The sequence below is a fragment of the Rissa tridactyla genome, chromosome 19 (assembly GCF_028500815.1).
Source record: "Rissa tridactyla isolate bRisTri1 chromosome 19, bRisTri1.patW.cur.20221130, whole genome shotgun sequence".
NCBI lineage: Eukaryota > Metazoa > Chordata > Aves > Charadriiformes > Laridae > Rissa > Rissa tridactyla.
Window position 1 is genome coordinate 1,489,035 of NC_071484.1, and position 23,306 is coordinate 1,512,340.

Consider the following 23,306-nt stretch of genomic DNA (forward strand, 5'->3'; position numbering starts at 1 on the left):
GGGGAGAGACTCTTTGCAAGGGCATGTAGCAATAGGACAAAGGGCAATGGTTTTAAGCTAGAGCAGGGTAGGTTTAGATTTGACATTAGGAAGAAGTTCTTTACAATGAGGGTGGTGAGACACTGGCCCAGGTTGCCCAGAGCAGTGGTGGAGGCCCCATCCCTGGAGACATTCAAGGCCAGGCTTGATGAGGCTCTGAGCAACCTCATCTTGTTGAAGATGTCCCCGCTTCCTGCAGGGGGGTTGGACTAGATGACCTTCAAAGATCCCTTCCAACCCAACACATTCTATGATTCTGTGAAGTGGAAAAGTTTTTTTCTAGTTTGTGGAAGACATGGGATGTTTCGGAGAAGCAGCAGAGACAGGGAAAGGGAAGGATCAAGGCAATTTGGCCAGGAGCAAGCACGGGAAGACAGAGACAGCAATAAGAGGGGCCAATCCCATGTGACCATGTATCAGATGCATGTGCTGGCCTGGCCATGCCTGTTGCTCTGCCTTGTTTGTCACCTGCCAGGAGTTCCCTGGGAACGCAGTTATCAAGTCCAGTTGGGACAGAGAGCAGGGCTGATCCTTCCCTGTGTGACTCAGAAGCCTCTGCCCATGGGTTTGACCACCTCTGTCAGCTGCTCGAGCCACACAGAGTTCCCCGGGGACTGGCTGGAGGCCAGAGGCCTCCTGCCAGCTCTCATTCCCCTCAGACCTCCAGCCCCTTAGGGCAACTCAGTAAATTCCGTTCTGACTCACTCCTCCAGGAGGAACCTGGCATGCCTTGAGGCTGTGCTCAGTGTGTCCAGGACAAGTGTTTACCCTGTCTCCTGGGCACCAACTGCAAATGTGTGGAATCCTGTCAAAGAAGCTCGTGGTCTCACCACTGAGCCCCTGTGGGGAGTGTTTGAAGGTGCCTCTGACCTCAACATGCCCTTCTCCTGCTGCTGGGGAGCTTCATCTCCTGACCCCATGGGATGACTTTGTAACACTAGCAGGAACATTTGGGCAGGAGTGTGAAATTCGGTAGCTGGCTCACTCAGTTTTCCATTCTATATATCTGAGCTTTTAAAGAGTAAAAAAATGTGAAAACCGTAATAAATAAAATCATTGCTTGCTTAATAAACTAATTTGATTAATTGGACCGGTTCCTGTCAATTATTGGGCCACAATCTATAACGAATTTGGTGCCGTGACTCGAATAGAGGCAATTTGGCTGTAAACCTCACAGGGGGGGTGCCCCGCTGAGTAAGCGGCCCCTGTTGGGGGTTTTTACACCCAAAACCTCTACCGACGAACTCGAAATTCGGCAGCAAGCAAATAAAAGCGGGCAACCCCGTAAACTTTGTGCACGAAGACCCGAACGAAGACTCAGGAGTGAGTAAGTATAGGCCGGTGATCCATTCGGTTGGGGTTGGGTATCCTGGAGTGTGCCTGTGTGAGACGTCCACTTGAGGACGAAGCAAGTGCGGACCCCTTAGTAGTGCGGTTCCCATCTCCCGCGAGGGACTGGGCCACGAACAGGGGGAAAAGATTGTGTGTGTGTGTGAAGGCACTCTGGAAGATGGGACAGAAGAAAAGCAAGCCTTCTGATCCCATGGGTGGGTCGGTGCCTAAGGTTAGGTTACCCCAGATACCGCCAGACAGTTCGTTAGGATTAAAGATTAAATATTGGGATGATTACCCTTCTAGGCAGGGTAAGGATAAAGCAAAAATGATACGTTATTGTATGGAAGTTTGGGGTGGGAAACAAATTAGAAGTGACCACCTGTATTGGCCCGTTTTTGGGTCCTTTGAAGATTGGATATGCCAGGCTTTACCTATTTATGTTAATTCTAAGGAACCCTTTAGCCTGGAGGAGAGTGAATATGCACACTTGTGGATAAGGTCAGAGACTAGAGTAAATCTATATCACTTGAGAGAGAAGAAACAGGGGGGTAGGAAAAAACCCAATTTGTATCTAAATCATGAACGGACATTAGAAAGAAGCTGGAGAAAGTGGAGGATTGGCAGGATAGGGGTTTGGATGAATTGTTAAGGGAAGCCCAGAAAGTGTATGTCCGCAGGGAGGAGGAAATACATAAGAAACAAGCCAGAATGTTGGTAGCTGCAGTCAGAGAAGGGCAAAGGACGTCAACCCCTGGAAAAGGGTTTGAAGCTTGCCAGATAAGACAGGAGACCCGAAAACCTTTAAGAGGGAGAGAATGGGGAACTGTGGTTTGTTTTTATTGTGGAGGAAAAGGGCATGTTAAAAAGGACTGCAGAAAGAGAATGATGGATGAGAAAATGTTCAAAAACTAGGGGTGTCAGGGGCTCTATTTGCTGGGAACCCGAGGAAAAAAAAAAAAAAAAAAAAAAACCAGAGCCCTTGATAAAACTAAAAGTGGGTGCCCAGCAACAAGAAATTGAGTTCCTAGTGGACTCGGGAGCAGAAAGATCTACCGTTCAAAAATTGCCCCAAGGATGTAAAATATCCTTGGCGACTATACAGGTTATTGGAGCAAAAGGAGAACCTTTTGGAATACCCGTAATAAAGGATGTGTTTTTTGAAACCCATTCTAAGGTAGGGGTGGGGTCCCTGCTACTCATGCCTGAAGCAGACTATAATTTATTGGGCCGAGATTTGATGATTGAATTAGGAATTGGCTTAGAAGTAAAAAATGAAACACTAAAAAAATTAAACTGTGTCCCTTACGAGTAAGAGATGAAGAGAAAATAAATCCTGAAGTCTAGTACACCCCGGAAACAGTAGGTAAGTTAGATATTGAACCCTTTTCAGTAACAATAAGGAACCCAGAAATACCAGTCAGGATAAAACAATACCCCCTTCCTAGAGAAGGGAGGCTATGTTTGAAACCTGAGATCCAAAGATTACTTGAAAAGGGGTTGCTAGAGCCCTGTATGTCTCCTTTTAATACTCCCATCCTGCCTGTAAAAAAAGCCAGATGGAAAATATAGGTTAGTACATGACTTACGAGAAATTAACCAGAGAACAATAGCTAGATTCCCGGTGGTGGCGAATCCACACGCCCTCCTGAGTCAAATAGGGCCCGATAATCAATGGCATAGTGCAATAGATCTGAAGGATGCATTCTGGGCATGCCCTCTCAAAGAAGTAAGAGATTACTTTGCTTTTGAATGGGAAGACCCAGATAACCATCGGAAACAACAATTACGGCGGACGGTATTGCCCCAAGGGTTTACCGAATCTCCGAACTTGTTCGGACAAGCCTTAGAACAAATCCTGAAGGGGTATGAGTTAAGTGAAGGAGTCACACTGGTCCAATATGTGGATGATTTGCTCCTAGCTGGTGATAGTGAAGAAAAAGTGAGGCAGGAAAGTATTAAGTTACTAAATTTTTTGAGTTTACAAGGATTGAAGGTATCAAAATCAAAACTACAATTTGTTGAGAAAGAAGTAAAATATCTGGGACACAGACTAAGCAAGGGAACTAAGAAATTAGACCCCGAAAGGGTGAATGGCATATTGTCATTACCGGCTCCTAGAACTAAAAGACAGGTTAGGCAATTATTAGGTCTCTTTGGCTATTGCAGGCAATGGATTGAGAACTATAGCAAAAAGGTGAAGTTCCTCTATACCAAATTAACTAAGGATGGATTATTGAAATGGTCGGAGGATGATGATAAACAATTAGAAACACTAAAAACTGATTTAGTAAATGCCCCAGTTTTGAGCCTGCCAGACATAAAGAAACCATTTTATCTATTTATCAATGTTGATGAAGGGGCCGCATTTGGGGTATTAGCACAAGAATGGGCAGGAAGAAAGAAACCTGTGGGATACTTATCTAAACTCCTGGACCCTGTAAGTAGGGGTTGGCCTACCTGCCTTCAAGCGGTAGTAGCCGCAGCCCTTTTGGTAGAGGAAGCTGTCCTGGTTCCGGTGGGGATAGGGTTAACTTTTCCTGGTATTCCATGCCATGTGAGCCACGCCCACCCTGAGCTGCCGGGGGAGGGGGCAGGAAGTTGCTGCTTAAAAGCGGGCTGGGGCGGCCCGGGTCCGGCCGGCGAGCGGCGAGCGGCGGGGGGAGCGGCGGTTCCGTAATCGCGTTTGTATATTCCCCTATCCGTGTTGTTGTTGTTTGCCTGCCTGTTCCCTTTGCTGTTCTATTAAACTGCCTTTGTCTCAACCCAAGAGTCTTGCCTTTTCTTACGATTCTTCCTGTGTTTGGAAGGCACGAGCGAGCGACACGTGGTTCTTTGTTGCCGTCTGAGGCTAAACCACGGCAGTCCTTTTGGCGCCCAACGTGGGGCTCGAAGGGTTGAGATAACGACAGAATCCAACTAGAACGTGGAAAAAACGGTTTTGGTTTTTTTTTTTGTATGCATTTATTTTATTAGGTAAGTAGTCACTGGTCATCATGTTGCTTGGTTTGTTCTCATGGCTGTGTTACATAAATTCCTATATGGCTTATGTACTCCCTGCGATGCTGTTTACCATGTCTGGAACAGGGATGAGGATTATCATTCTGCTGTCCTGTGCGATATCTGTTTATGATATGATAACATCATTGTTCAGACGGCTATTTTGGGGTGTTTATGCGGTTTTGCTGTCCTGTCCGTACATTGGACACCGTCTCTCAGAATTTGTTAATAATTTCCCCAGCCCTTTTGCCTCCCTTTTCTCCTTCGGGTCAGGTATGACAGCTTTTGAGAATTTTGAATATCCTTGGGATACTCAAACTAGCGTGTTCGTAGTGCTATGTCTCCTGAATACGTTCTAGGTCTTGTTTTGGGTTAAGCGACTATTTAAGACTACCACCCGGAGATCTGCTCCGAGGCTGGATAGTCAGGGGTGGCATGGCATGTGGGAGAGCATGGGCAGGTACCTAGAGAACTACTCACCTCCAATGGTCTGGGACTTCACCCCTGAACAATTACAGGACCCTGATAAAGTGGTAGAATATTTGAAGGGAAAATGCTGTGGCTATTCTAGAGAGGCACAACTCACCGCGCTGTGCTGGGCCCTGGCCAGTATCTACCAGGCACTGCTCAGAATTATGCAGCACCCTCAAGGGGAAGAGATGGAAACCAGACCTGCGGCGGCCCCTGCGGCTGCTGCAGCCCCTGCTGCAGCCCCTGCGGCGGCCCCTGCGGCTGCTGCAGCCCCTGCTGCAGCCCCTGCGGCGGCCCCTGCGGCGGCCCCTGCGGCTGCTGCAGCCCTTGCGACGGACACTGCGGCTACTGCAATCCTTGCGACAGACACTGCGGCTACTGCAACCCCCGTGGTAGCCACTGCCACTGAACCAGGGAACCAACCCATGCCAGTATCAGTTGCCCCCATACAGAAGAAGAAGTACACAAAGAAATCAGTTCGCTTAGTAAGAGATGATGATGAACCAGGGCCATCACGAGAGCAGGAGGAAGAGGCAGAACCAGAGATAATTACTCGATCCCTATCCTTGAGTGAGCTGCGGGATATGCGAAAAGATTTTAGCCGACTTTCAGGCGAGCACATTGTCACCTGGCTGCTCCGGTGCTGGGATAATGGGGCCAGTAGCCTGGAATTAGAGGGTAGGGAGGCCAGGCAGCTGGGATCCCTGTCTAGGGAAGGCGGCATTGACAAGGCGATCGGGAAAAAGACCCAAGCCCTCAGCCTCTGGAAACGACTCCTGTCAGGCGTGAGGGAGAGGTACCCCTTCAGCGAGGATGTTGTATGTCAGCCAAGCAAGTGGACTACCATGGAAAGAGGTATCCAGTACCTGAGAGAATTAGCCGTGCGGGAGATGATTTATTATGACTTGGACAATGCAGACTTACCCACAGACCCTGATGAGGTGCGATGCACAAGGCCCATGTGGCGGAAGTTTGTACGGAGCGCACCATCGTCATATGCCAACTCCCTGGCAGTAATGGAATGGAAAGGTGAAGAGGGACCAACGGTGGATGAGGTAGCTGGCCGGCTCCGGCGATATGAAGAAAGTCTCTCTTCCCCCCTTGTCTCAGCTGTGGAGAAACTGTCGCGGAAGGTCCAGCAACTTGAAGAGAATATGTCCTACTCCCCACCTGCACGGGCCAGCATCTCAGCTATTAGAAGCAGGCATTTCCCCACTCAAGAGAGAGAGTACAGAGGGTACACACCACGAGGCACCCTGTGGTTCTACCTGCGGGACCACGGAGAGGACATGAGGAAGTGGGACGGACAACCTACTTCGATCCTGCGGACACGGGTACAGGAGTTGCAAGGAAGGACAACCACAAAAGGGGATCCCTCCAGGAAAAGTGCCGCCCCAGTTTCCAGTGGGCCGTTCCCCAGACAAAGCAGAAGGCTTGATCTTGCTTCTGATCCTCTTGAAGGAACTTCCAAGTCATTTATGCAAGAAGTGAGTAATGGATACTATGACCAGTATTAGGGGGGCCCTGCCTCCGGCCAGGTGGAGGAAAGGGATAACCGGGTTTATTGGACGGTGTGGATTCGATGGCCTGGCACATCAGACCCACAGGAGTATAAGGCTCTAGTGGACACGGGTGCGCAGTGTACTTTAATACCATCAAGCTATAGAGGGGCAGAACCCATTTGTATTTCTGGGGTGACAGGGGGATCCCAAGAGTTGACTGTACTGGAGGCAGAAGTGAGCCTAACTGGGAATGAGTGGCAAAAGCATCCCATTGTGACTGGCCCAGAGGCTCCATGCATCCTTGGTATAGATTACCTCAGGAGAGGGTATTTTAAGGACCCAAAAGGGTACCGCTGGGCCTTTGGCATAGCTGCTTTGGAGACAGAGGAAGTTAAACAGTTGTCTGCCTTGCCTGGTCTCTCAGAGGATTCTTCTGTTGTGGGGTTGTTGAGGGTCAAAGAACAACAGGTGCCGATTGCTACCACAACGGTGCATCGGTGGCAGTATCGCACTAACCGAGACTCTCTGATTCCCATCCATGAGCTGATTCGTCAACTAGAGGTTCAAGGAGTGATCAGCAAGACTCGCTCACCCTTTAACAGTCCCATATGGCCGGTGCGAAAATCTAATGGAGAGTGGAGGCTAACTGTAGACTATCGTGGTCTGAATGAAGTCACGCCACCGCTGAGTGCTGCTGTGCCGGACATGCTAGAACTCCAGTACGAACTGGAGTCCAAGGCAGCCAAGTGGTATGCCACGATTGATATAGCGAATGCATTTTTCTCAATCCCTTTGGCAGCAGAGTGCAGGCCACAGTTTGCTTTCACTTGGAGGGGCATCCAATACACCTGGAATCGACTGCCCCAGGGGTGGAAACACAGCCCTACCATTTGCCATGGACTGATCCAGACTGCACTGGAACAGGGTGAAGCTCCAGAACATCTGCAGTACATTGATGACATCATTGTATGGGGAAACACAGCAGAAGAAGTTTTTGAGAAAGGGAGTAAAATAGTCCAAATCCTTCTGAACGCTGGTTTTGCTATAAAGCGAAGTAAGGTCAAGGGACCTGCGCAGGAGATCCAGTTTTTAGGAATAAAATGGCAAGATGGACGCCGTCAGATTCCAATGGATGTGATCAACAAAATAGCAGCTATGTCTCCACCAACTAGTAAAAAGGAAACACAGGCTTTCTTAGGTATTGTGGGTTTTTGGAGAATGCATATCCCAGATTACAGTCAAATTGTAAGCCCTCTGTATCAAGTAACCCGGAAGAAGAATGACTTTAAATGGGGTCCTGAGCAACGACAAGCTTTTGAACAAATCAAACAGGAAATAGTCCATGCAGTGGCCCTGGGGCCAGTCCGGGCAGGACAAGATGTTAAAAATGTGCTCTACACCGCAGCCGGGGAGAACGGCCCTACCTGGAGCCTCTGGCAGAAAGCACCAGGGGAGACTCGAGGTCGACCCCTAGGGTTTTGGAGTCGTGGATACAGAGGATCCGAAGCCCGCTACACTCCAACAGAAAAAGAGATATTGGCAGCATATGAAGGGGTTCGAGCTGCTTCGGAAGTGGTTGGTACAGAAGCACAGCTCCTCTTAGCACCTCGACTGCCGGTGCTGGGTTGGATGTTCAAAGAAAGGGTCCCCACCACACATCATGCAACCCATGCTACATGGAGTAAGTGGATTGCACTGATCACGCAGCGAACTCGAATGGGAAACCCCAGTCGCCCGGGAATTCTGGAAGTGATCATGGACTGGCCAGAAGGCAAGGATTTCGGAATGTCACCAGAGGAGGAGGTGACGCGTGCAGAAGAGGCCCCACCATATAATAAACTGCCAGAAAATGAGAAGAAATATGCCCTGTTCACTGATGGGTCCTGCCGTATTGTGGGAAAGCATCGAAAGTGGAAGGCTGCTGTGTGGAGTCCTACACGACGGGTTGCAGAAGCCAGTGAGGGACAGGGTGAATCGAGCCAGTTTGCAGAGGTGAAGGCTATTCAGCTGGCTTTGGACATTGCTGAGCGAGAAAAATGGCCAGTACTTTATCTCTACACTGACTCATGGATGGTGGCAAATGCTCTGTGGGGATGGTTACAGCAGTGGAAGCAGGGCAACTGGCAGCGCAGAGGCAAACCCATCTGGGCTGCTGACCTATGGCAAGATATTGCTGCCCGGATAGAGAATCTGGTTGTGAAAGTACGCCATGTAGATGCCCACGTACCAAAGAATCGGGCCACGGAGGAACATCAGAACAACCAGCAGGTGGATCGGGCCGCTAGGATTGAAGTGGCTCAGGTGGATCTGGACTGGCAACATAAGGGTGAACTATTCATAGCTCGGTGGGCCCATGACTCCTCAGGCCATCAAGGGAGAGATGCGACATATAGATGGGCTCGTGACCGAGGGGTGGACTTGACCATGGACACTATTGCACAGGTCATCCATGAATGTGAGACATGCGCTGCGATCAAACAAGCCAAGCGTTTGAAGCCTCTTTGGTATGGAGGGCGATGGCTGAAATACAAATATGGGGAGGCCTGGCAGATTGATTATATCACGCTGCCACAAACCCGTCAAGGCAAGCGCTATGTGCTCACAATGGTGGAAGCAACCACTGGATGGCTGGAAACATACCCTGTGCCCCATGCCACTGCCCGGAACACTATCCTGGGCCTTGAAAAGCAAGTCCTGTGGCGACATGGTACCCCAGAGAGAATTGAGTCGGACAATGGGACTCATTTCCGAAACAGCCTCATAGACACCTGGGCCAAAGAGCATGGTATCGAGTGGGTGTATCACATCCCCTATCACGCCCCAGCCTCTGGGAAGATAGAACGATACAATGGACTGTTAAAAACTACACTGAGAGCAATGGGTGGTGGGACTTTCAAACACTGGGATACGCATTTAGCAAAAGCTACCTGGCTAGTTAACACCAGGGGATCTAACAATCGGGCTGGCCCTGCCCAATCAAAACTTCCACGTACTGTAGAAGGGGATAAAGTCCCCGTAGTGCACATGAAGAATATGCTAGGGAAGACAGTCTGGGTTAGTCCTGCCTCAGGCAAAGGCAAACCCATCCGTGGGATTGCTTTTGCCCAAGGACCTGGGTGCACTTGGTGGGTGATGCGGAAGGATGGGGAAGTCCGATGTGTACCTCATGGAGATCTGATTTTGGGCGAGAATAGCCAATGAATCAGATTGTGTGCTGTTAATTGCTAAGTAACACTGTCACTGTATGTCCTCATTGCTATCAGTTGTACTACAAGTAAGGCACAGGGGTGATGGGATAAGAACTGATCTCAGCAGCCGGCGCCTAGCAGTTTCCTCAAGATCTACATCTTCAGCCTACAGACTGCGTGCATGAGCCACACCAGGTGCACCAGTCACAAGCTCCGAAAAATACAGCATGCAACAGACCAGCACTACCCAGCATCTCACCTGCCCTGAGAGACTGTTCTAACAGATGGAGCCCAAAGCCGTGGATTAAAAGAACTCAACGGACACTTTGGAGGGATGACCCATAAACTAAGGGTATTATATGTGTGTATATATATATATATATAACAGGGGAAAGTGGTGGCAATTCATTGGAACCTGCCGGGCATGGCATAGATGGTATGGAATAAGGGGTGGATAATGTCCTGGTTCCGGTGGGGATAGGGTTAACTTTTCCTGGTATTCCATGCCATGTGAGCCACGCCCACCCTGAGCTGCCGGGGGAGGGGGCAGGAAGTTGCTGCTTAAAAGCGGGCTGGGGCGGCCCGGGTCCGGCCGGCGAGCGGCGAGCGGCGGGGGGAGCGGCGGTTCCGTAATCGCGTTTGTATATTCCCCTATCCGTGTTGTTGTTGTTGTTGTTGTTTGCCTGCCTGTTCCCTTTGCTGTTCTATTAAACTGCCTTTGTCTCAACCCAAGAGTCTTGCCTTTTCTTACGATTCTTCCTGTGTTTGGAAGGCACGAGCGAGCGACACGTGGTTCTTTGTTGCCGTCTGAGGCTAAACCACGGCAGAAGCCCATAAAATTACCTTTGGAGGAGAATTGAGGGTATTATCACCTCACAACATCAGGGGAATTTTGCAACAAAAAGCTGACAAATGGATAACAGACGCCCGGCTCCTAAAATATGAAGGCATCCTAATCTCCTCTCCCAAACTGGAACTCGAGGTAACAAGCGTGCAGAATCCAGCACAGTTTTTGTATGGGGAGCCGAGTGACAAAATAAATCATGATTGTCTTTACAACATTGAGGAGCAAACAAAAATCAGACCAAATTTAGATGAGGAAGAACTTGGAGAAGGAGAAAAGCTATTTGTAGATGGATCATCCCGGGTAGTTGAAGGAAAGAGAAAATCAGGATTTGCAATCATTGATGGAAAAAACATTTAGTGTAATAGAATCAGGACCTCTGAGTCCTAGTTGGTCTGCACAGGCTTGTGAACTATATGCTGTATTAAGAGCCTTGCAACTTTTAAAAGGTAAAATTGGAACCATATATACGGATTCAAAATATGCCTTTGGCGTAGTGCATACTTTTGGAAAAATTTGGGAAGAAAGGGGTTTAATAAATTCTCAAGGAAAAGGATTAATACACCAGGAATTAATAATCCAGGTTTTACAAGCATTACGAGGACCAGCGGGAATAGCCGTAGTACATTTAAAAGGACACCAAAAAGGATTAAGCCCATTAGTCAGAGGAAACAATCTTGCTGATCAAGAAGCAAAAAGAGCGGCATTAATGGTGATCCAGACTAAAAGAACTCGGGAGGACTGTATAACTTGTGGAAAGGAATCAGACGAATTCCCATGTTATGAGTGTTGGAAGGATTTTGGAATCGATGCAGTCCCTTGCAGATGTCTAATTTATGATGAATGTGACAACCCCAAGTATAGCCATTGCCATCTACACGGAAAAATTCACTCAATCCTGAGTTTTACAGTGCAGGAAAAAGATAAGCTGACTCAGATGGGAATCAGGGAGACAGAAAAAGGAAAGTGGAAACTCCCGGATGGCCGGGAAGTTCTCCCAAAACCTCTGGCTTTGAAAATCATGCAAAAACTCCATGAGAACACCCATTGGGGAACTCAGGCGTTAGTGGATCAGTTTGCCACAAATATGTGCATTGGTGTATACAATATAGCAAAGAGAATAGTTAGCGAATGTATGACATGCAAAAGGGTCAATAAACATCAGTTACGGGAAAAAGCCCTGGGGGGAAGAGAACTGGCTCACAAACCATTTGCTAAAATCCAGCTAGACTTCACTGAACTTCCAAAGGTGGGACGATATAAATACTTATTAGTAATCATAGACCACCTAACCCATTTTGTGGAAGCATTCCCGACAGCTAGAGCCACCGCTCAAACCGTAGTGAAGACTTTGCTGGAAAATATAATCCCTAGGTATGGATCCATTGAGGTAATAGACTCTGATAGGGGCTCCCATTTTGTTTCAAAAATAGCAAGGGAAGCTCTCTCCTCTTTGGGGACAAAATGGGAATATCATACTCCCTGGCATCCACAAAGCTCGGGAAAGGTAGAAAGAGTAAATGAGGAAATAAAGAAACAGCTCACAAAATTGATGTTAGAAACTAAGATGTCATGGGTAAAGTGCCTCCCCTTAGCACTATTGAATATAAGAACACAGCCCTGAACTGATGTAGGAATTTCCCCCTTTGAAATGTTATATGGGATGCCATACGATTTAGAAATTCCGCAGGACCACCCCCAACTTGAAAATTCACAAATTAGACCTTATATAATTCAACTCATGGCTAGGAGAGTAAAGCTGCGGAATAAGGGCTTAGTAGTACAGAGACCCCCCCTTGGATGTCGCCATGCATAACATAAAGCCAGGAGACAAAGTGCTAATCAAATCATGGAAAGAGTCCCCATTAACCCCCCGTTGGGAAGGGCCCTATCTCGTTTTACTCACCACAGAAACAGCCATCCGGACAGCAGAGAGAGGCTGGACTCATGCGAGCCACGTAAAAGGACCATTAAAAGACTATTCTTGGGAAGTGACAAGCCCGCCTGGAGATCTGAAGATTGCCTTCAGGAGGTTGTAAATGGACACACATATAACTGTGGTACAAGTGAGCGACTACAGCATATCAGTGGGGTACGGTTATGGTGATACAGGGGACATAAGAATCAAGTGTGACATTCTGAGCTGTAATTGTTATCCTTTTTATTTGTTTTATTTGTAAAGGGTGTCGAGAACGGAGGGGGACCCATTGCCGTTACGGGATACCCCCTCGAGGGGTTTGCCAACCTTGTGGGGACAAAGAGCGTGAGCTCACCAAATTGGCTCTAGACATAAAAATATTTAATGGTGAAATCCAGGAGCAATCTAGTGAATGGCGGGAGATATTTGCACGGGGTATTAAACCCGAGTACTATAGCTATCACCCTAGCGAACCTGCTCCATTTGTAATTGACATTATTAAAGTGTGTTGTCGCAAGACACTTAAAGGGGTTCAGTGCGATTCACCTGAAATGCACAGAAGCAAGCGACTAAAAATTGCATTTATTCTCCTGAAGACTACCCCTGCTGCCGAGAAGATGATACCCCTCGTGGCTCGAAGCAACCGAGTCGACAAGCGAGGCAGAGGAGTAAAAAGCTGTGGAGAACAGAACCCAAAGAGTGGGACTGTACAAAGACACTGGGAGGACTGCCTCAGTGTTAACCAAGGGAATCGCACGAAATGCCCCGGGAGGAGTGATAGCATTGAAAAGGACTGGGTAATTGGAGTGAGTGTTCAAACTAAACTTATTAGCCGGCCGGGTTTCCACCCTTCTCGCCACACTCTAATTTTAATTTTACTAAATCTTGTAGGTGTCTTATTGTTTGCACAGCAAGGGGCCTTGTGTGTTGCTCTGGATGAGGAATGCTGCGTATATGCAGATCACACTGGAGTAGTTAGAGACACCATGACAAAACTATGAGAAGGATTAGAAAAAAGAAAGAAAGAAAGAGAAGCACAGCAAAATTGGTATGAATCTTGGTTCAATTATTCCCCATGGATGACTACGCTATTGTCTACCATCGCGGGACCTATGATACTATTAATTTTGGGATTAACATTTGGCCCTTGTATATTGAACAAAGTAATTGAAATTGTAAAGGGCAGACTGGAAGCTGCCCATTTAATGCTTATCAGGGCTAAATACGAGCCACTAGATAAGGAACCAGCAATAGAAGAAACATTAGCTTTAAGTCACGCTGAACTCCAAAGATTTGATGAACAAAATGGTAAATAAAAAAAAAAAAGGGGGGGGGATTGTAATAAATAAAATCATGTTTGTTAATCAAATCAGGCTTTCTTAAAGGCTGGTGAAAAATTACAATGTTTCGACTCTTCACATACTTAAATCGCAGGCATCCAGTGTGCTATCTGGTGCGCTTTGACACCTCAAGGCCTAAATCACAGGCATCTGGTGTGCTTTAACACTTCAAAGGGAAGAGCTAAGTTGTGAGATAAGCTGAAAAGAGTCTCCCCAAGGATACTGATAAAGATGAGGAGCCTTCAGCCTCACGACCACCAGGAGGCGGGACAAGACCGACCCCCTAGCAACACGTCGCTCGGACACAGAATATACCAGGATTGACACATATACGGGAACCAGAAGAGTATATAATCAGCTACTTTCGGGAAGTGGGTGTGCGCCGTTGGCGGAGCAAAGACTCCCCGGCCGCCCAGCGCTGTTTTGCTTGCTGCCGCTTGCTTAATAAACTAATTTGATTAATTGGACTGGTTCCTGTCAATTATTGGGCCACAATCTATAACAAACCCTTTCTGGCTGTCCTTTTCTAAGGCAGGTTTGGCATTGGCAACTGCGCCCTGGAGTCTCCGTGGTTGCAGAACAGCCAAAAGCAGCTGCTCAGGGCTCCCTCGGCATCCTCGTGGGGAAAGTCAAAAGGCCCAGAATAGGCCCTGTATGTTCCATGTCAGCAGTGGGCGGTCCGTGCGGCAGGAGAGAGGGCTGGGCGGCTGCCCGTGGGGCAGGAGGATCTCTGCCGCCCGCAGCCCTTTGCAGAGCAGAAAGGCGCTGCTCCTGGCCGGGCGCCAGCGGGGCCGGCGGCTGCCATCGCTCCTTGCCGGGCCCCGCCGGACACGGCCAGCGCTCCGGGCACCATTTCTGCCCCGGCGGCGGCGGCAGTGCGGCGGGGGATTTCTCTGTGCGTCCCTCTGGGCGTGCGGGGTTGCCGCTGCCGGGGCCGGGGCCGGTCAGGCGGGGGAACCGGCCTGGGTCGTGGGGCCAGTTGTGGCCGTTTGGGGCGAGGCGGCCCCGGTGGGCGGAGCGGCAGCGCCTCCTGTCGAGCCCGCGCAGGGCTGTTCCCCAGGCCCCAACACACACGCCCGGCCCCGCCCGCGCCGGTTCCTGCCCGGCCGCAGCCCCGGCTCCTCTCCCCGTAATACACGGCTGCGTCCCCGCCCCGGGGCCGGGCGAGCCACAGGGCGCTGGAGCGGCGGTCTGCCGACACCCACAGCCGCCCCTGGCGGGTCCCGCAGCTCTTTGGAGTCTTTGTGAGTGCTCAGGAGCAATGCAGGGCCTCGTCCCGGCATCTGACAGTACCAGTAGATGAACTCCATGGTCTGTATATTGGGGTGCGAGCAAGTGATGTTGATTTCGGTGCCCTCGGTGGTCTCTGCCGACGGCTCCTGCAGCACCTGGGCTCTGCCCACAGCCACTGCCGAGAAAGAGAAGGAAAGAACAAAAATCAAGAATGGTCGCCCAGCTCTGATGGCTCTTTTCCCCAAGAAATCGTTACAAAGAGTGGCAGTGAGACAGAGACAGACTGGCACAACTGGCGATAGGGAGCTCATCAACAGGGATGGAGAGTGATCCAGGCGTGTGTGGAACAAGGAGAGCAGTCTGGGAGGGAAATTGCAAATGATGCCTGGAGAGACAGAAGGAAAGTCAGGTGCATGGATGGATGGATGAATGATGAGAGACAGAAGGACAGGAAAGGTGAGTGTGTTACAGTGAAGGGTGGAGGGATGAATTCAGAAGTATAAAAGGTGAATGCACAGGGGGATGAGTGGATGTATGGCACGATGCAGAAAGCAAACTTGTGCCTACATATATGACAGAAGCAGAGGGTGAGAAAGGGACCTCAGGGAGCAGGAAGAGGGCTTAGGGATGGTAGTTGCATGGAGAGATGGGTCAGAAGATCAATGAGGGAAGAGAGGAAGAGTAGAGAGGTAGAGGGGTTCTTAGAGTGAAGGAGAGAGGGCTATATTGAGGGCAATAAGTACTGTTGAATGCACAGGGGAAGGAGAGGGTGCATGAACAATCAGGCGTGCATGCAAGGAGGCTCGTACCAATAGAGGTGGTGAAGAAAGAGGGAGAAGAAGAATAGGAAGACTCGGAGGGTTTGGAAAGGGGCACAAAAGATGTCAGACGCAGGAGGGGGAAAGAGAGGCTGAAGAAGGAGAGGGAAGAGTTGGCGCTGTGCTCCCCGGGGAACCCGCCGGGCACAGCCCTGGCCCCATCCACCGTCGCCAGACCCACGCACCCAGCAGCAGCGCGGCCAGCCCCGCCAGCCCTGTGCCCTGGCACTGCCGCATCCCGCTGCTCTGCCATCCGCCCCTCGCTGCCCCCCGCCAGCCCTGGCTCTCTGCTCCGGCCACTCCGGCTCCCCTCAACCGCCTCCTCTCCTCTCCACCGCCGCCAGCTCCGCCCCAGAGCTCAGCTCTGTGCTGGTGCTGCTCAGGGACTCCGCACGAATACCACTTTGCCCAACTGGGAAATGGACTCTCCCTGTCCTCCAGCAAGAAGTAGCCTGCACAGCGCCAGCTGCAACCTGGCACAGCAGCGGGGCCTTGGCACAGCAGATGGTCCAGCTTCCCATATGAAATCCTACAGATTTCTCCCTATGCTAGGTGATGTCCATTGACGCTACTCAGTCACTTAGCACTTCCAGTGTCTTTGTCCTTTGTCTCCTTTCTCTCTGATCAAGTAGTTGTAGAAAGCAAGAAGGTCTCCCCTGAGCCTTTCCTTTTCCGAGGTGGTCAGGCCCAGTTCTCTCAGGCTCTCCTCGCACGTCATGTGTGCCCGCCCCCTATCTGCTTTGGTGGTCTTTGTTGGACTTGCTTCAGTAGGTCAATATCCTTCTTGGACGAAGGCACCTCAGCCTGGAGGCAGTGCTCCAGATGTGGTCTCACATGGGCCAGAGGGGCAGGGTCACCTTCCTGGACCTGTGGGCTACGCTTTGACTAATACAGCTTAGGATGCACTTGACCTTTGCTGCAAGGGCACACTGTGGTCTTACATTCAGCTTGCTGTCCTTATACCCCACATCCTTTTCTGTCGATCTGCTTCCTAGGCAGCCAGCTCCCAGCTTACATGAGTTCATGGGCTGGTTCCTCCATCAGATACAAAACATTGCCCTTGCTCTTTTTGGCCTTCATGAGGCTCCAGTCAGCCCATTTCTCCATAGGCACAACTCTTTGAGCCTGGTAGTCCAGCCAATTTTCCACCCATTTTATCATCCTCTTAATGAACCCATTCATCTCCAATTTGGTCATAAAGAAGAATGGGAGAGGGTATCAAAGGGTATCTAAACTGCAGGTACCCATATCCCCTGCCCTTGCCCTCTCCACAGTGCCTGTTACCTCCTGAGAAAGCAATGCACTTGGCCCTTGGCTTCATGTTCTTTTAATTCAGTACCTGTTTGGGACACACTCTCAGCCTCTGCCTGACACAGCACCAGGCCAATGAGCTGAACAACTCCGTTGGGCCTTAGCTTGGGCATGAGAGGGGCCCTGTGTCCTAACCCAGATATCCCTGACACGGTATTGGAAGCAGATCCACTCAGGGACGGCCAGCACATGGTGGGCAGGATTTCTCAGCCTTCACCTTGCCCAGAAAGCAATCCCCATCCTTTGAACTCTCTAGCACTGGGGAGAGCAGCTGTGTTCTGGCCTGGAGAGGCAGGGAGCGGGGACTGCCAGCCATGCTGAGGTACTCCTGATATTGTCACACTCAATTGAACTAAGGATCCCAAGTGGAGTGGAACCATCCTTGTTGTGGCATGAAATGGGCAGCAGCAGAGTGTCAGCTGTGGAGAGGCAGAAGAAGGAGATCTCAGAAGGCAAGGGCTGCATTTCAGTGCCTCTTCCCTGGACGCATCTCCAGCAGGCTGGTGCCATCACCACTCAGCTGCACTCGGGCTCCTTCTAATCCTGGGAACCTGCTGCTCTGTGGTGCTCATGGAGAGAGCAGGGGAGATTGTCCTCACTATGACCTGCACATTCCCTCCTGAGGAGGGACAACAAGGACATACACACACACTCACACAGGCTTATGCACACTGGTGTGGAATCATAAACAAATTTGTGCTCCCGTATCCATTCACAAAAAGCTGGCTGCACTCAAAAGCACACAAGATGGAAACACATAAAAATGCACTGTGGGCTCTGCTGAGGACATCTGGGGACAACCACAGCAAGGCTAGGGCATTCTGGGATAGTACAAGGCCCCTGGCATGCCCATGGTGTCTTTGATGTACTCGCAGAATGCAAGGAGACAGTCAAAACTGGCCAGTTTCCTGAGGGCAGTGTGAGGCAGGATGTCGTCATAACCTAGCAGCGCAACGCACACAGCCGGGAAGGCAACATCAAGTGACCATTGGGGTGAGCTGAGGAGGGAGGGCAAGAGAAGGATGTGGCACTTCCTCATGCACAGGAGCCCATGGGTGTCTAGGTGAGGACGGCTGGAGCTTCTTTCTCAGAACGACACTTCAAACAGCCCCAACAGAGTGGCCTCTGTTGAGGCGTCTTTCCTGCCCTGGAACCATACAGCACTTGAGCTGACTCTTCTGTCCACACTGCTGCATTCCTGCCCTGGAAATCCTGGGGCCTTTCATCCCACTGATCACAGGAAGCCTTCACTGGGGAATGAGGAATGTGCATGAAAGCACTCTGGAAATGAAAAGGCAGCAGTGTTGGAAACCAAAGCACAGCCCATATCATTAGCTGCGATGGTTTGCATTCAAGATGAGCTTGTGCAAAAATTGTTACCTCTGCAAAGGGTGCCTCTGGTGCTGCGGCAATGAAGGGCAGGTATAAAAGCCAGCCCAAGTCCCTGCTCTCTCATCCACTTCCCTGGCCTCCTTCTCCTTGGGAACCAGGTGAGTCTGCAGCTCCTTCTCCTTCTTTTCCTAAGTGAGATCTCTCCTTGATGGACATCTCAGCTCATATTGTCTGTGGCCTGTGCTGGGGCTTGGATGTTCTTGTCAGAGGGGCGAGCGTCTGCTTAGCGAGAGGCTGGGACATGGCAGAGCGATCTTTTGGTTTATGCACTAGGGAAGATCCTCCATGGTCCAGGCTGCTCTTTGTAGGGCAATATGGACCATGGGGCTCTGGGCTGAGCCTTGAGCTCCCCACTCAGTAGTGGCCTTAGATTCTTTGTGATGGGGAAACAAGGCTGCTTCTCATTCACCCTTGTGCGCTTCCCTGTCTGTATCCTCTCTCCCAGGTGCACCTCCAAACCCTTATAGAATGTCCTGCTACAACCAGTGCCTGCCCTGCCGGCCCTGTGGCCCAACCCCACTGGCCAACAGCTGCAATGAGCCCTGTGTCAGGCAGTGCCAGAATTCCTGCGTTGTCATTGAGCCTCCTGCTGTGGTGGTGACCCTGCCTGGCCCCATCCTCAGCTCCTTCCCACAGAACACCGTTGTGGGATCCTCCACCTCCGCTGCTGTTGGCAGCATCCTCAGCTGTGATGGAGTGCCCATCACCTCTGGGTGCTGTGACCTCTCTGGCATTTCCAGCCGCTACTGTGGCAGAAGGTCCCTCCTCTGATAAAGATGCTGGGAAAGACCCAGGGAGATTCCCTGAGGAACTCAGAACATCATGCTGGGCAAAGGATCAGGATTTGGGATGTGTTTGCAGTGTAGCTGAACGGCTTTGTCCTTCTTTCATTTTCCTTGCTTCGTTCAATTCCCCTTGGCAGCAAGGTCCCACCAAGACGTGCCTGGTGGGGATCATCTTTCTCCTCTCCTTCTATGGGGCAGGCAGACAGACATCATGTGAAGACTTCTACATGGTCAAGCACAGCAGACTCTTGACTGCCTCCAGGGCCCCCTACACTCCTGTCCTTCATTTGGAATGACTTCCTTTCCGTCTTTGGACTCATTAAAGTTCCATTGCATTTAAGCCTGGCCTCCATGTAGTCCTTTCCTCTGTGGACACTCCCCAGGCTGCCAAAGGAGAAAGGTGTTGCTCTGGGGTGGAAGGGGGTGAGGGCACAAGGAGACCCGTCTCCATTCTCAGAGGAGTGGGAGGTTGGGACAGCCTGCAGTGGCTCCTCTCTTGAGCACCATTCCTTGGAGCTAAGGAAGATATTCCAAGTTGCTCTACTTCCAGTGAGCATCAGACCTTGCTTTGATCTGTGTCTCCCCACAAATGCCATGGAAGGCAGGAGGCCCTGAGGTGTCAGCATCCCCATGAGCTCTTGAGGAAGGGTGTCCCTCTTGCTATGGCCAGAACTGCTCTGGGGTTGTGCGGTGATGGGTGTGATACTCCGGAACATGATTTGTTTTGCAGAATGTCTAGAGTGCTAATACAGGGAACAGCCCTTAGGATGGCCAGCCCTACAAAAATGATTCTGGAAAGGCAGGAAAAGGGCACAGGATCCATGTGGGTTTTACAGCTCCAATTAAGGGCACTGTAGCCAAAAGTTCTTTTCTTTCTTTTCTTTTTAATGGTGATTTAAACCATCTACTGACAGAACAGCGTCTGTTCTTTACACCTTTCTTACTCCCTTGCTGAACTCCTTGATTTACACCCCAAGAAATAAGGACGTGAAGCTGCTGATACTTGTTCGTGTACAATACACTTCTGGCAGGGTCGTAGTTGTTGACAGTAGAAACGATGACAAGATCTGTTTCCTTTGATGAAAATGATCTGAAATCATGATTGACCAAAGCTGTGTAACCCTTCTGTGGATGAGATCTGCACAGTGTCCTGTGCCCTGTCAAGGGGACAACACATTGTCCTGTGCTGTGGGAGTGACAGAGCACTGGCCTGGCAGGCCCGGGGAAGTTGCCAAGGCTCTTTCCTTAGAGATATTCAAAAGCCACCTAGACACCATCCTGGGCAACTGGCTCTAGGTGCCCTTGCTTGAGCAGGGAGGTTGGACCAGATGACCTGCAGGGCTCCCTTCCAACCTCAGCTATTCTGTGATTCTCTCATTCTGTGACAGCAAATGATGTAGCGCAGTTCTGGGTTCCATCATCTGAAGGGCTGTCAGGTTATCTATACTGGTCCTCTCTTTCTTTCTAGTCTTAATGCTAACAAATAGCATTTTAAGGAATGCTGTGAAGAGGCTGAGTGCCTTTCTTACTGTGATCAGTCAGTGTCATTTCTGGTGCCCCAGCCTCAGTGTCTGCAACCTGTGGGGAGTCTGGCTTGTCCCAGGTGTGCCACGCTCCGATGATCCCATGAACTTGTGTATGTCCAAATTGTATTAAGAGCTCCTTAGTTCCATATTCTTCTACTGTGGGTGCTGCTACATTCCCAGAGAGTCTGTGGGGCTGTGATGAGTGTCCTCCCCAACACAGTAGAGTGAGGGGCAACGCCTGTCCCTGTGTGGGGAGCCTCTGCAGCAGCAGCTGCTGTTCATGGGGATGTTTCCCTTGAGATGTTTCCTTTGTTTCCCCCACCACAGTACCCAGGGATTAAAGGACAGAAGGACCCTCTAGGGGAAGAGAGCAGTGCTCAGACACAATTTGATCATTTGTGACTGAGCAGATCCAGGACACTTGCTACCAAAAGTGCCAGTTCATCACAGCAGATGAGCAGGAGGAACTGAGCAGCTCCCACTAGAATGTTTAACGTCCCCAGCGAGAACAGGGGAATGAGGATGCGTGGAGGCCCCATGCTGAGATCTGCTTACGTGAAGAAAAGGTACAGCATCTCTTTACATCAACCGCCATGGCCAATGTTCAAGAGGGAAATAACACAATGGAACCAGTTTTAAGGTGTCACCATCTCGAGACAAGACAAACTCAGTCGCTGTCGGGGAGGATATATGTGCCTGTGGTTATTAGGAGTGGCGAAGACGAATAAATCGCTAATATGTACATGCAATGGCTCATGTGCGTGCTGCTTGTGTTTTACCAGACTTCCAATGCATTGGCTATAGGAAGACTGTGCCTTCATTTAGTGTGGTATGGGACTATTTAAGACCATGGTTGCATAAATCAATGTGTGGAATGGACAGAAAACATTCCATCACAGGATCTTGTCCTGCAGATCCCTGGGTGTACAGAGGAAGCAGCACTGCCAGGGCACACCTGACAGCCCCTTCCCCCACCCTCAGCCTTGCACAGACACATCCCCTCCCTCCCCTGGGTTCTTGCACAGCCAAGGAAGCTCCCTGCACCGGGGTGTCACACACTGCACAGAGGTACAAGGCACTGTCAGAGAGCTTGACTTCCTCCAGCTGGAGGAGGCTGTATTTCTCCATGGTGTTCAGCACAGTGGTGAGATGGCCACTGGGCTTGCGGCCAGCTGCTACCTGATAGGAGACCAGCTGGGGACCTTGGCCTTTCTTCTGCTGGTACCAAAGCAAGGCATAAAAGCTGGAAGTCTGGTATGTGCAGGTTGTCTGGAAGGTGTCTCCCTGCTTCACTGTGACTTGTCCTTCTTGCTGGGTGACAGTGATCTGTCCCATGGTGCCTGGAAGAAAGCAAAGGTCAGCAGCTCAGCAGGGGAAGAAAACCACCAGCACATGTGAAAAGTAAGCATAGAAGGCTCCCTGTCATCTGCCTTAGAGGAAAATCCTGAGGCCTGGGGACAGTCAGGTGGAGAGGAGTTTGAGTAGCAATGTGGAGCTCTGAGCTCAGTGTGGATCTTGAGAAGAGCTGTGCTGAGTCCCTGCTCCTCCTTGCTCCTCCTGCTCCTCCTCCCTGCTCCTGCTCCTACTACCCAGAGAACCAGGGAACAGCCTTTCATGCCTAGTGTTTGCATGCTGGGACCAGCACAACTCCATCATGTTGAGGCATCCATAGGGCTCTGTCAAAAAGATTCATCCTGCTTCCCCATCCCTCTCATCTCTGAGGGCTCCTAGCTCCCTGAGTATATACAATGGTGAGCTGAATGGTAGAAAGAGGGATCCCCGACTGAGTCAACAACCAGGGGAAAACTGGAAGCCATGGCAGACATAAGCCATCCAGGAGGCAGAATGGGACACCCAGTTAATGTCAGTGGGATGAGAGCATACAAGTTCTGCTGATTTGCATTGGAAAGAAAAAGTGTGAGAGTGCAGAGAGAGGTGAGTTCTCCTATGGTGAGAGCAGGTGGATCAGAAGAGAGAGGCAGAGAGAAAGGCATTGAAGGTGAGAGAAGAGCAGCGGAAGAGGTCTGAGGTGTCTCTCCTCTCTCCTTTCAAACAGTAAGAGCGTCTTGAGAAAAATGGTGCAAAACCACAAATGTGAGCTGGTATTTCACAGTGTTTTCCTGTAATTCAAGAGTTGTTCTCTGCATGATCCTGATCAGGCTGGCAAGGGTTTCCTTGGGGGAAGAAGGATGCATTTATAGAAAGCCAGGACTTACCCAGCAGTTGCCCCAGGAAGGCCGTGAGGATGAGAGATCCAAGGTGCATGTTGACATCAACCCACCTCTTTGTGGAGTGAGAGAGAGTCAGAAAACCCCCTCCCAGACCCGAGATAACAGAGCTGCCGGAAACAATGTTGTTGGGGGAGCCAAGGAAGCAGCGGGGAAGAGCAGTGATCTGTTCTTCCTGTGCCTCAGATGCTGCTTCTGAGTTTCTCCCTCCTCCAGCAGCAACACCTGTGGCTCCCTCAGCCAGTGGCATTCTCAGCATTTCCCTATGAAGAGTCCCTGTGGGCTCTGAGTGTCCCAGTGGTGGGGAGAGGCTGTTCCCAGTGAGCTCACAGTGGAGTCCCCTCCTCCCCAGTGAGAATCCCCTGCTCTTCTGAACACC

At 50.3% G+C, this 23,306-nt stretch overlaps 1 long non-coding RNA gene and 1 gene segment (V, D, J or C); one reads left to right on the forward strand and one right to left on the reverse strand.

Moving 5' to 3' along the window:
* The first annotated feature begins 1,322 nt into the window (after window positions 1-1,322).
* Window positions 1,323-13,119, forward strand: LOC128919391 (uncharacterized). Its single transcript, XR_008469891.1, has 3 exons — window positions 1,323-1,366; window positions 12,261-12,442; window positions 12,891-13,119. It is a non-coding gene; the product is annotated as an uncharacterized LOC128919391 (long non-coding RNA).
* Window positions 13,120-17,807: 4,688 nt separating this feature from the next.
* On the reverse strand, window positions 17,808-22,974 carry LOC128919489 (immunoglobulin kappa variable 3D-15-like). The segment is given in 4 exon segments: window positions 17,808-17,938; window positions 20,118-20,247; window positions 21,744-22,039; window positions 22,916-22,974. Coding segments are annotated over 4 exon segments (606 nt in total).
* Window positions 22,975-23,306: the final 332 nt, after the last annotated feature.